The sequence below is a fragment of the Astatotilapia calliptera genome, chromosome 18 (genome assembly GCF_964374335.1).
Source record: "Astatotilapia calliptera chromosome 18, fAstCal68.1, whole genome shotgun sequence".
Lineage (NCBI taxonomy): Eukaryota > Metazoa > Chordata > Actinopteri > Cichliformes > Cichlidae > Astatotilapia > Astatotilapia calliptera.
Genome location: NC_137439.1, coordinates 26,278,256 through 26,290,977, shown reverse-complemented (window position 1 = coordinate 26,290,977; position 12,722 = coordinate 26,278,256). Strand labels below are relative to the sequence as shown.

At 40.6% G+C, this 12,722-nt stretch overlaps 1 protein-coding gene across 2 annotated transcripts; it reads right to left on the bottom strand.

The window, feature by feature from the left end:
* Positions 1-153: 153 nt before the first annotated feature.
* On the bottom strand, positions 154-11,054 carry LOC113010576 (discoidin domain-containing receptor 2-like). Of its 2 annotated transcripts, none has more exons than XM_080292748.1 (17): positions 10,441-11,054; positions 9,578-9,670; positions 8,309-8,411; positions 5,925-6,162; positions 5,426-5,573; positions 5,191-5,293; positions 4,883-5,090; positions 4,171-4,411; positions 3,989-4,054; positions 3,435-3,571; positions 2,758-2,968; positions 2,446-2,669; positions 2,063-2,190; positions 1,757-1,972; positions 1,432-1,666; positions 1,021-1,170; positions 154-866 (listed from the first exon to the last, which is right to left on the bottom strand). In XM_080292748.1, exons 1-17 carry the CDS (start codon positions 10,826-10,828, stop codon positions 732-734), a joined length of 3,024 nt encoding a protein of 1,007 aa, XP_080148874.1. In that variant the 5' UTR covers positions 10,829-11,054; the 3' UTR covers positions 154-731. The 2 variants fall into 2 exon arrangements, with proteins under 2 accessions (XP_080148874.1, XP_026005484.2); XM_026149699.2 differs by having other exon boundaries at positions 9,578-9,681; positions 10,441-11,053.
* Between the last annotated feature and the right edge of the window lie 1,668 nt (positions 11,055-12,722).

Sequence of the window (12,722 nt, the reverse complement as noted above, 5' to 3'; positions counted from 1 at the left end):
ACAGCTGGCCAATCAGATTTCACTACAGAGAGCGAGGTGGTCCAAAACGATTAAAGAGCGCAACGGTTGAAAGTACAGCCGTGTTAGCAACCCCAGCAGGCTAAAAAGTGTCAAACTTATCGTATATTAAAAACCAAAGATACAAACGAAGGATAATAATAGCATTTCTTCTTTATTTACAGGTATCCTTGGTCCAACAGGCGTTAAAACGTTGTTCTTTGCTATTTCCCCCACTATGTACAATAAATTCATTTCTGAAAAAGGACATAAACATGTTTATAAAAAATCTACATCAGCTTCTGCATACGAAAGCACAATCTCATCAGGAAAACGTTTTCCCTCATGACAAAATTCAAATATAAAAGACAAAAACACAAAACAGTGCTCACATAATAAATGTGCAATAGGATTAGATATATGATGGAAAAGAAAAGGGAGGGGGGATATTATTGCATAAATAGACAGCATAACAAATCATAAGAAAATAATAAATACACAGAGGTCTGAATGCACTGTACGAATAGAACTATCTGCATTATATCTACAATAGGAGGCTATATTTAAGTGTAGTCTGTACCTTCACATATCTCTCCATTTAGAGCATAATTTTTGAGAAGCAGGCATTGACAAAAAAGTGAATATTTTATGGGTCTGACTCCAAATAAATGAATCTAAACCAAAGGAAGCAACCGAGACCCTGCACAGCACAGTGGAACGATACATCTCCTCTGCTACGCCAGGCTCTCTAACAGCTGAGAGTGTATCTCCTGAAAGCTCGGCCGCTGCTTGGCGTTTCTCCTCCAGCAGCTTAGCATGAGATCCTTGTAAATTCTGTCAGGACAACAGGGAGGCTTCGGCAGGTACACCTGGTAGGATGAAGCACAATACTCTCAATACAGTATTATGAGTATTATAAGTGTTACAAGACACATCTACATACATATCTGAGAACTATTACATCCTAAAATCCTCCACAGTGGCACTCAGGAGGACTGTCAGGTACAGTGGTGTGAAGCTCACCTGTTTGCCCTGTTCCCTGAAGAACTCTCCTGTGTTTTCAATGACCTGCTCGTCAGAGAGCTGGGAGTACGGCTGCTCCTTACACAGAGTGAGAATTTCCCACAGAGTCACCCCGAAGGCCCACACGTCACTAGCCATAGTGAACTTACCCTGAGGAAAAAAAAGATCATAGACAGATTGGTATAAATTTAAAGCTTAAAAATTCTAAATTAAAATGTATAAAATATTTAAAATTGATCTGCTGTCACCTCTGTATAGAACTTATACTAACCTTTTAAATATATGTGGATTAGCAATAATCGTAGAACAATAAAAAACCCAATAAAACTGTAGTGGAATGTCAGATTTCCCTTAGTCTATAAATAACGGATAAATGGAGGCGATAATGTCCCAAATCCATAGATTACTCACTAGTAGGATGCTCTCCCATGACATCCAGCGAATGGGCAGTACAGCTCGGCCCTGGATCCGGTAGTAGCCCCCTCTATAAAGGTTCCGACTCATGCCGAAATCAGCGATCTTTATGGTGTATTTCTTACCCACCAGGCAGTTGCGGGTTGCCAGATCACGGTGGACAAAGTTAAGAGAGGACAAATACTTCATACCAGATGCAATCTGCACTGCCATGCCGATCAGCGTGGTGTAACTAAGAGAGAGAAAATAAATAGTGTGAGCTAAGTGGCTCTTTGTGTCATTTCCCTGATGATCATTTCAATTACATGTGAATTACACCTACCTGACCATGGTCTTCCCCTCCGTCTCCTCTTGTTCGATCTCATCTTCATCAGTGGCCTTTAGTCTGAGATTGCAGAGGAACTGGTTTAGGTCACCATTTTCCATGTACTCAGTGATCATGCACAGAGGATCTGTGTCCACACACACTGCCAGCAGACGGACGATGTTGGGGTCCCTCAGACGAGACATGATTCGGATCTCCTTCAGGAAGTCATTCCTGCAGAACGACAGGGTCACGTAATCTACAACTTGATTGGCAACTGAATGAAAAGCCGTACCAGTACATCTCTGTAAAAGTTTCTTTTACCTTGCGTTCTTGTTGGCATCTTCCCGCAGTGTTTTAACAGCAACAAGCAGAGGGGACTCATTGTTTCCCTCTATGGACAAATCCTCACCCAAAAAGTCCTGCATGCCCTCTGCCTCGCACAAGTGGACCTGTTTAGAGGAGCACTTTGTCAGTTCATCATCCACTTGGCATCCCTCGAAACCATCTGTTTAATACCACTAAGTGTTTCCTATCTGGCAGCATGTAGTGATTTCATAGTCTGCTGCTTTTACCAGGCAGCAAGCGCTGTCATTGAATTTTATAAATGATAGCTATAAAGTTACAACAGCATAATGGCGGCGAAGAGAAAATGAGTTTAAAGCCCTTAAAGCATCTCCAGCAAACATTAGAGCTACTGGGCATACTTCTCCAAACTGGCCCTCTCCCAGTTTCTCCTTGAAGGTGAGCTTCTGTCTGGGGAACTCCCTCATGGATGAATCTGTGCCAGCAAAGAAATTCATGTTGACAGCTGTGATGGAGTAGATGCTGTTGTCCGAAGACTCCTGCAGACTGATGATATCTGCCTCAGCATAGTGGGGGGCACCATCGGAGCCTCCGGCTGCAAAGGCTCTGCAGGGGGTACTCGATTCTTATTTGGAAAAGAAAAGACGGAGGATGGGACGTGTCGCTGTAGCTGACCTCCAAAGATGTTCACTTATTTCCTTTAGACAGCTTACCGAGGCGTTCAGTGGACTGAGAAAACTCGGGCAGTTTCCGGATGAGACGTGAGGGCTCCTGGTAGTCGGCACAGAGGGGGAAGATTCTTTCATAGGTGGAGTTGGAGGTCGAGCCACTCTCACTGGAGAGAGACGAGTGGTGGAAGGAGAAGGCCCGTGTCTGGATGGCGAGACGAGCCGTGAGCTCGTCATCCAGCATGCGACGAGATGCCTGAAGATGCAAGAGAGAAGCAGTTGGTATCTGCGGTGTTTTTACAACGTGAAAGTCTTGAGAGGTTTTGCAGGACATCAGTGTTGTCATGTGATGATATAAGAAGAAACTGACATGGAGGGAAAGGAAAGCTCTGGTGCTTTTGATAATGACGTCTTTTTTTCATATAATATCTGAAGCCAAAAAACCCCCAAAGAAACCCAAAAGAACGTAGCAGTAAAAATGCTGATTTGAGTATAGATCACCTTATCGCCTTCTTGAGTCTACTTCTTGTTTACCTTTGTTCTATATTTTTAAAATTTGGGAACAAATTTAAGTTTGCCAACTAATTATGAATGATGTTTTTGTGCATCCAGGGTTCAGTGCACACGTCACACCATATGATCAGTTGTGGATGTTGAATCATTACTGTAAGTTCAAATAACTAAAATTGATTAAATGATTTTAAAATACATTTTTTTCTCACCTTCTCCAGCATCTTTTGCCAGACCTGTCGCCACAGGATAATGACAATGATAGCCAATAGGATGGCTATAATGGCCACCAAACAGCCAATCAGGATCCTTGTATTGCTGTCATCCACTTTATGTGTAGGATCATCCCCTAACAAACCACATTAGAGTTGGATGTTGACATGAATTTAATGTAATTCATTACAGATCAAATTCTAAAATAATTAAATTTTTTTTCAAACATAATGCTTTTGTTTCATTATATTTTATAAGAAACCGGCCATTTATTCTAACAATAATCAGTAATTCTTGCTATTATCAGCAGGGGGCAGTGTTGAGCCAGGAGAAATTTAGGTCATGCAACCTTTTAAAGCATTAGAAGTCCAACCACATCTAAAATAAGGTGCATTACACGATCAAGGAAATATAAAAACAGATTTTTACATGAAATCAAAATCAAACAGTAACAACACATTCATGTCTTCTTCTATCTCATATTTTACCCTATAATCAAAAATGAAAACAGTGACTTAAATAAGAAAATATCAGAAGATGTTTGGCTGCTCACCTGGTAATATTTTTGTCGGGTGTCCATGCTTGCGAGGAGCCATTGATGTATTGTACACTGCTGAGCCTGTAATTGAAAGAAATAAAGGTGGTGGGACACGGCACATGCTCCCTTTAGATTATTGAATTAAAGTCTCTAAAGCAAAGGCTACACCTGATCTTTGCTTTTCTTTTTCTTTTTACCTGACTGGAAGGCCACCTCACTGAACAGCATCCAAAGGTCACTGAAGTGGAAGCGGCATTTAATGGTGCTGGCTGTGCGGTCCCCGAGGGGCACCGTGATAAAACGAGCGCTTTGGCTCACACGATCAACAGCAGGCCTGAAGGTCACCGGGTCTGCCTCCCACTCTGATCCTGACCGAAAGTAACAAGTAACCTGCCTGAACATCCTCACCCCTCGGCTAAACATGTTGTTGCAGTGAACCTGCGAAGGTGAGATGTGGAAGTATAAGAAAAGCATGATTAAAGTACTTAAATAGTCTGTTATTATTCTGCAGCCCTTACCGACCTGGCAGTTCTCTCTGTCTCTCTCTTTTTTTTTACTTAAAAGTGCTCAAAATAGTCAGAGCCCGACTGAGATGATGGTGCAGGAGAAGGTGTAGCCATGACTAATCTGTCTAGCTGTGCAGTAGCAGAAATATCATTCATCTTACATCTCTGATCTCTTGCCACGGCACTTATCCACGAAGATCAGGCTAATTATACAGAAAATGTAATTTTTTTTCTTCCTCCAGCAAGGCTGTCCTGTTCTTTTTTTAATGCCCCAATAAATTTTACAGCAGCTGTAGAAGGTGGGTGCTTGCCCAGCATAGTGCAGAATAGCTCAATTCAGCAAAGTGTTAGCTCTACAATTTCATCCCGCTCGCTTAAAATACCCCCTGCGCTGACTTCTTACCTTCATGGACGAGAAGTTTCGCACATGGTCGAACTCAAAGATCATCTCCACGTAACCTCTGGGGAAGCTCCTGTTGTTCCACCCTACATAGTCATAGCCAGGCCAAAAGTTGTAGCTGTGGCTGTGGAGAAAGTCGTCCAGACCCCAGGTGCCATCGGTCAGCTGGCCGAGCCCTTTCGTCAGCCTTGAGGAAGGATTTATGGTTGAGCTGAAGACAGAAATAGGGTTTTTTTAAGGTTTGCACATATGCTCATTTTTAAAATCCACAAATGTTGTTTTAGTTCAAAGAAAGTTTGTTAAACTCAGACCTTTCAGCTGATGCTCCATCGTACACAGAGTCATTGAAGAAGACATCCAGGCCTCTGTAGATCATTTGGTGTCCATCTGGAATGCTGTAGGACATCAGGCCATCTAAAGCAGGCAGGTCAAAGAGAACACGCAGCTGATTCAGTGTTTGCTCACATCATATTAATATATAAAGTGTAATGTAAAATATATCGTTTGGTTGAAGTTTCATGTTCCACTCTGAGTGTCATGACTAACCGAGCCATTCACAGCCGTAGAGCTCCACTCTCATACACACGATCATGGAGTGGTCGGTCACGGGCATAAAGCGGACAAAACGGGCAATGATGGGAGGCTCCAGGTCCTTCAGGACCACGTCATATGCATTACTGTTGCCTTCGATGATCTGGCAGAGGTGAGGAAAGATGTCTCATTTCCCACAAATACTCAAGTTGTTCGTGTTTCCCCATTTATAATAGTAAACAAGCACCTTTTACAATGCTTTTGAAACATGTTGCTAGCATTCAGTTAGAAGTGAACATTTGAAATATTAAAAACAAATGCTCATATATAGTATTTGATCTGTTAACATTTGATAAAAGATAAAATTTAAATGATTTTCAAATATACACAGTAGCTCAATTTTTCACTATCATGGACAATGTTAAACAAATTAAGATGATAAATAGCAGATTAGTATTACGTGTACACCTTATTTGAATCAGAAGAACACATCTTTACGTCTTTACACGCTCACCTGCCTTCCCTTTCTGTCATGCCAGCCCACCCAGCTGCTGCCGTCACGGCTGTACTTGATCCTGTATCGCTGGGCAAACTCATTACCCATGCCGTCGGCGTGCCGACCTTGGGTGCCCACGAGCGTGATGAAGTGCAGCGAGCGCAGGTCCACCTGGAGATACTCTTTGAGGCCGTCCGGCTCTGACATGATGTCAGGACACCAAGCCCCGTCACCGTCTCCGTTGTCAAAGTCAAGTCTGACGGTGAGCAGGAAAATAAATGGAAGAGTCGGTACCGGTGTTGTGCCAAAAAGTGATTGTCTGCCAAAAACTGATTTCCAATGTTTCTGTGTATTTTTTATGTGTAATATCTTTACGTATGTTCGTAAATAGACTTCGGTGAACAGGGTTTACAAAGGGGTTATATAGAGAATTAAAACAATATCTGTTTTTCAAGTATCTTTACAACTCTCTGCTATTGTACTTACATTATAACCAATCCGGTCCTTTATCCCCACTTAAAATATTTTTACAGAAATATTGTAATATTTGCTGCCATTTCTGCTGTCCTCTTGGCCAACTTACTCTTACAAAAGACATTTTTAATGTTAATGAGATTTTTTTTTAACTGTTTAAATAAAGGTTATATAAAAGTCACTGCCAAAAACTGATTGCGGCTTCTACCTTGTTACACGAATGTTGTTTGTGGCTCAAGATGACTTTATGTCATCCATGAGGGATGCATTTGACATATGTTTCACATATTATAGCCCAACAAGTTACTTATAGCAGTTTAAATACGAGCAATCAGTTTTTGGCAAATACCGGAAATCAGTTTTTGGCAGACAATCACTTTTTGGCACAACACCGGAAACCGAGGTCACAGAGTTCAGGTACACAAACACAGGGGAAAAGACATAAAGCGAGGAAAAATGTTACAAGATACGAACAGAGGAAAAAGCAGTGAGGAATAATGAAATTATATCCTATGTACCTGATTTTTCCTGTCTGAAAGAAATCATGTTTGCACACTTCCTGTTATTCCATGTTACCACTGAACACATTGTTAAAAGGCTCTAATTAGTTCACCAGTACATGATAGATAGACTAATCAGCCATAATTACTTTGTAGGGATTGTGATGCATTAGGCAGCAAATGAAGACTCAGTTGAAACTCATATTTTGGAAGCAGGAAAAGGGATCTAGGTGATATTGGATTGTAGCTTTGCCAGAACAAATACTCATACGCAGTGTTTCCGTATGCTTTGGTTTGGCAGCTGGTGAACCTGCAACAGAGCCTTGGATCCCCAGGGTTATACTTTAGGATCAAAGGCTGGTGTCAGTAATAGCAATAGAGCTACTGCAGTGCTGGCAACGATTGAACTACGTCGCAGACCATAAGCCACAGATCAGCCAGAGTACCCATGTAGACCCTACAACAGACAGTGAGTGCCAGAATCGGGCCATGAAGCAACCTGGAAAGAGAACTCATCTAATGAATGATGTTTTATTTTACATCACGCTGAAAGCCACGTGCATGCGTGTGTGTTGTTTACCAAGGGAAGAGATGGAAGCAGGGTACACTATGGGGACGGAGCCAGCCAGTGAAGCCAGCAAAGTTTTGCCATGAAACCTTGGGCCCCTGCGTTGATCTGGATGTTGCTTTCACACGTGAGATGCACGCTCATTCACTGCAGTGGCATTCGCTCATTTCCAAACAACATTGGAAAAAAAAATACTCAGCAGGGATTTGAAGAACATGGCGAAGAGTGTGGACTTCAAATCCCCTTGATCTCATTTCAAATAGATGTGATGAAGAATCAAATCTCAATGGAGACTTGATTTAAACCACTTAAAGAATCTGCTGCGAATAGACTGGAGCCTGATCCCACAGCACACCTCACACCAGGTCAGTACTACTACTACTGCTAATAATAGTGGTTGATTGCAGCATGCTACTTAAACATGCTTGCTGAAAGATGAAAGTATATTTTCTTAGGCTGAGTGAGATCATCTTATGAGAAAGAAAGTATTCTAAATATGTGCTATAACACTATTTACCCCTTACCCTCAACACAAGCCTGTTTGTGTCACTGCTCAGGAGCTTTGGAACGTTAAAAGATGAACTTCCATCATGAAATATATCAGCAATTCAACAAATACAAATCCATCTGGTGAATAACTTTAAATGTTTTGAGTAAAAGATAAACCAATTTAAAACAAAACTTGCTATGTTGGTTCAGACACAAAGTCTACGGTGCTTTTTTACTAAAAGAAAGCAGCAGTTAAGTTTAGGAAATTTCTTCAAATTTAAAGAAACTGAGTTTAGGGATTATCCCTGACAAACTATAATCTCTACATCTAATGAGAGGAAGGAAAGTGGAGTATAAGAGCACAAACATGCCTTCCAAATCTTGCAGCGGTGGACTCAGACCAGTGGCTGGAAGCAGAGATGTCCTCATCCTGAATCTGCCCACCGGTCATACCAAGAGGATAGCGGCACATTTCTACAAGCACACGAAGCACACATACACATAAATGTCTGATGTGTTCTTTCATATGTGCGATATGGTTAAAGTCTTTCCACATATGAGGGTAATATAAGGTTACTTTTACATAAAATCAATTTTAAAGCATTTTCTGGACTTTGAGTAGTTGACTGTAAGGTGGTCACAGCTCATCCCTTCCCCCTCTAGCCCTCTTCCTGCAGCCCTGCAAAGGCCTCTAAAGCCAAACAGAAGCGTCACTGTGTAGGTGCCAGTCTAAGCAAAATGAGAAGGGAGTGGTATTAGAGCTGCCCACTCTTCATTTTTCATCTTTTAAAATCATTTCTAGCATGAGAAACGCTTGAGTTTGAAAAGCCTGACTCCCTTTGTTCTTATGTTGTGCGTGTGGCGACGGGTTGACAAGCAGTGAAAAGAGATTACAGTCCTGCGTTGATACAAGTAAGACGCCATAACTGTAGAGTCAGTTGAGGGAGCAGAGTGACATTGTTTACTTCCCACCATCTCGACTTATATTTGAGTTTTAGTTAGAGCTCCGGCGAAATCCCTCACTCGGATTTTTAGAGAGCGGGCAAACAAGCGAGCCTTTGACTGTGAAAATATTCTAGGGAGGAAAGTGAAATGAGTTCATATGTGTAAGGGAGTGTGTTAGTAGGTGTGTGTGTGTGTGTGTGTGTGTGTGTGTGTGTGTGTGTGTGTGCATCACCTACAACTACGCCTACAAATTTTCTAACTTTTTTTTTCCACGAATTCTCCCCCTTGCCTGTGAAAGGTCTGCCTGTTTTGAAGATGTTTGCTTTCTTGACCAACAGCTAAACCGTACACACACACACACACACACACACACACACACACACACACACACACACACACACACACACACACACACACACGCTTGCCTTCTGAGCCCACCCACCTCAACCTGCTTCCCTCCTCTCCATCTTGTCAACATGCTTGTCCCTCAGGAATATGAAATAGTTATTTTAAGCTTGAATATAACATATCCATACATCTGACTCTTACACTGCTTTGATCACACAATGAAGAAAATTAAAAAAGCACTCTGATTGGCTCATGCAGTCATGGCCACTGTTTCCAACTTAACTTAATAAAGATAAAGAGCGGGTATTTGTCAGCGTAGTGCCAGCGGGGTAAAGATAAACGTCTACCTGGGTTGACTTGAGATCTCACAGTGACAGCCTGCAGGAGAACGAAGGCGATCAATTTAACCTCCATGATCTTCAGTTTCATCTCACGGACGCCTGAAAGGAAGCTTGTGAAATCAGATAAACCAGTGTAAATTACTGTGTTACTTTTTCAAATATCCTCTCTGCAAATTCTCCTCAGAAAAGTCCGGGACTTGTAATTACATTTTGGATGTTTGGGATGAATTCAAAGGTTTCATTTACCACAACAGCATGTGCACAGAGATGCACGGTGGCATAATTTGCAACTCTGCCGTTACAAATTGCTCTATAATAGGAGACTATTAAAAGCCACAGCAACAAATGCCCACACAGACCTCTCTGTAACCCAGAGTCCTGCTCTTTCCCACGACAGTACGTAGTGCCTGTATTTTATTTAGCCTGTATGGACCACGTGAAGACGCGTGTCAGTGTCTGCTCAGAAACTGCACTTACTGTCACTGATGTGAAGCGTTAACCAAAATTTTTACAGTGGCAAAAATGCAGCAGGGCTTCTTTCAGACATAAATGTGAAGGGAAATGTAAAAAAACTGAATTTAACACACTGCGTAACACCAATGAAGTGAATCCCTGAGAGCCCTCATTCCAGTAGAGGCGTTTTTATAATCAGTGAGTAACTTTACAGTAACTGATTCCTTACTGAGTATCAGCCAGTTGCTACTTTTACTTGAACATAAGATTAATTAGTGAATGTCTTCCTTCATGTTGTCTCTCACTAAACTTAGGCAAGCTGACACTAAATTCCCTCAATGTCTACGTGGACATTTGAGTTAATAGCCACATATGTAAAAAAAGAAAAAAAAGAAAAAAATATATGTTTGACTTACTTTTGAACTTCAAAACAAACCGTTTTTCTCGGGAAATATTCCACATCTGTTGTGCGCCGATGCATTCAGGACCACAAGTTTGTGACCTCTGCCTCTGAAGGACTTCTTTCTGGAATAGCAAAGAGAGGGGAAAGGAGAGAGAGGAGAGGAAGAGACGCAGAAGGAAAGAGAGAGCGAGCGGAAACGAAGGCTGATGTAAGAGTCCTACTGGCCCGAGAAAAGAAAGAGAGAAAATAACACGCTTTGGGATTTTGAGGTGAGGCCAAAATCCCAGAATTCCACCTGATCCACAAATGGCTTCAATTATGGTGTATAGAGGCAGCTGAGAGCTGCAGTGGCAGCTTTCACCAAGAGCTGCTGACAGAAACAGGCTGGTGGTCATTTTCATGTGAAGATAAACTAGAACTGAAGGAGACGTGATGTTTGAGTAGGAAAAAAAAACCCTCAAACTGCTCTTACATTTAAATGGACCATGCTCTGTGTGTGTGTGTGTGCGTGCACGCACGTGTGTGTACTTACAGGTAAGGATTAGAAATTGGCCTTCTTTGCTAACAGTTTCATATGAAAGCCCAGAAGCATCCAGATAAACTTTTGTTGCTGTTGCATTCGTTATGCTCAGCTATTGCAAGTTTAGCATTGCTTTTTACATGTTTTATCTTCAGTTGCAACAGCCAGGCATAAAGCTCCTATTTAAAAATGTTTGGAAAGCCAACCAGCTCTGGGTTTACATTCATGTTTAGCATATGCTATCATTTAGGGGTTTTATGCTGAGCTAAAGTACTTTGATATTGATTTTTAACTAGGATTTCTTGCAGCTTAATTTGGCCTGTGCAAAGCAGTCATCAGCATAAAAACATCACTTATGTTGAAAAACTCAAGCAAACAAATTAACTCCATAAATCACTGTGTGACTATTATGCACAGAATATAATTAAAACTAGACCACAAAAACAGAACAATCAGAATCGTTCCTGTATTCAGCACTGCTTAAAACATATTCAGAATTTGGGTAATTTAGCCTGGTAGGCTGACATATCTTAAAATAAGATATATTTTGGTCTTTTATTCTACCTTTGACAAGCTAGAGATGTGAACGCTCTCTATCCGAGCTCCAATTTTAGTTTTTGGCTGGACGTCATTGTTTCCTCATCTCTTACTGAACATTTCTTTCTCACCACGTGGAGCGAGATTTTTAACAGACGCTCCTATGGTATAGATTTCATTACATCGCCTCATTCTTGTGTTCTGTACTTTACCTGAGTATTTTTTTTTACTCGATACATTTTTAAACAGCTATCTGTACTTTCAATTTCTTACATTTTCAAAACAGGTTTGTTACTTTCAATTTAACACATTTGAGGGGAGTTATCATTTCATGCCACTGCGAGCCTTCAAACAGCATTAAAGCAACATTAAATTGTAACACATGAAAGGCAATCCTAATAGTGTATCAATCACATACAAAGAGATGAAAGCGCCAAAACCATATGATGTATGGCATCACGCAGTCATGAGTTAAAGTGTGCCAGCTTTTTTTTTTTAATTTTTAAATAAATGTACTGAAGTAGCAGCGACTCAGTGGATTCCAGCATGTAAATGTGGTCAAGATGTTCAGCTGAGCATCATAACCGAGAAAAAGTTGACTTATAAGTCACTTTTAACATGTCGTGGTTGTTGGTCCCAGACAACTTTTACTGTTACCACTAGGTGGCACTATAACAATTGCCTGAATCATGAAATAATTGCTAGAAAATGTTTTTTGAAAATAGTGTTTAGTGAACCTCCTGGCGAATAAAAAAAATAAAAAAGAATCAAATATTTACATGCACATATACGTTTTAAGTTGTATCATATTTCCCTTTTCACACATACTTGTCCTTGTATATATATGTATATATATATATGTATAAATATGTGTATATATATATATATATATATATATATATGTTTATTTTAATATTTATCTATCAATATCTTTGTTTCTAGACTTCATTTTATATGAGTGTTTGATGTTTGCTGTATATTAGTTGCTATGACAACTCAATTTCCCTATGGGATTAGTAAAGTCTCTCTGATTCTGATTTCCTAAATCAGGCTTTTTTGGGGGGGAATATATTCCTTAAAAGTGTACTATGCAATTTATTTCAGTTTTTTGGTGGGAAAGAAAAATCACACTGATGACGTAGAAGCCTCAAAAACTCATGTATGAAATATGATGCACTAGAGAAGTTTGATCCAGACTGGATAGTGTATGTGTGAAAGATAGCAAATTAAAATTTCAT

Excerpts from the sequence above, each read along its gene's own strand:
- LOC113010576 (XM_080292748.1), bottom strand. The coding sequence starts at position 10,828 with ATGAAAATGACCACCAGCCTGTTTCTGTCAGCAGCTCTTGGTGAAAGC. Across the intron at positions 3,572-3,988 it reads CCCGACAAAAATATTACCAG|GGGATGATCCTACACATAAA; the intron begins GTGAGCAGCCAA and ends GTGGTTTGTTAG. Across the intron at positions 867-1,020 it reads TCAGGGAACAGGGCAAACAG|GTGTACCTGCCGAAGCCTCC; the intron begins GTGAGCTTCACA and ends TCATCCTACCAG.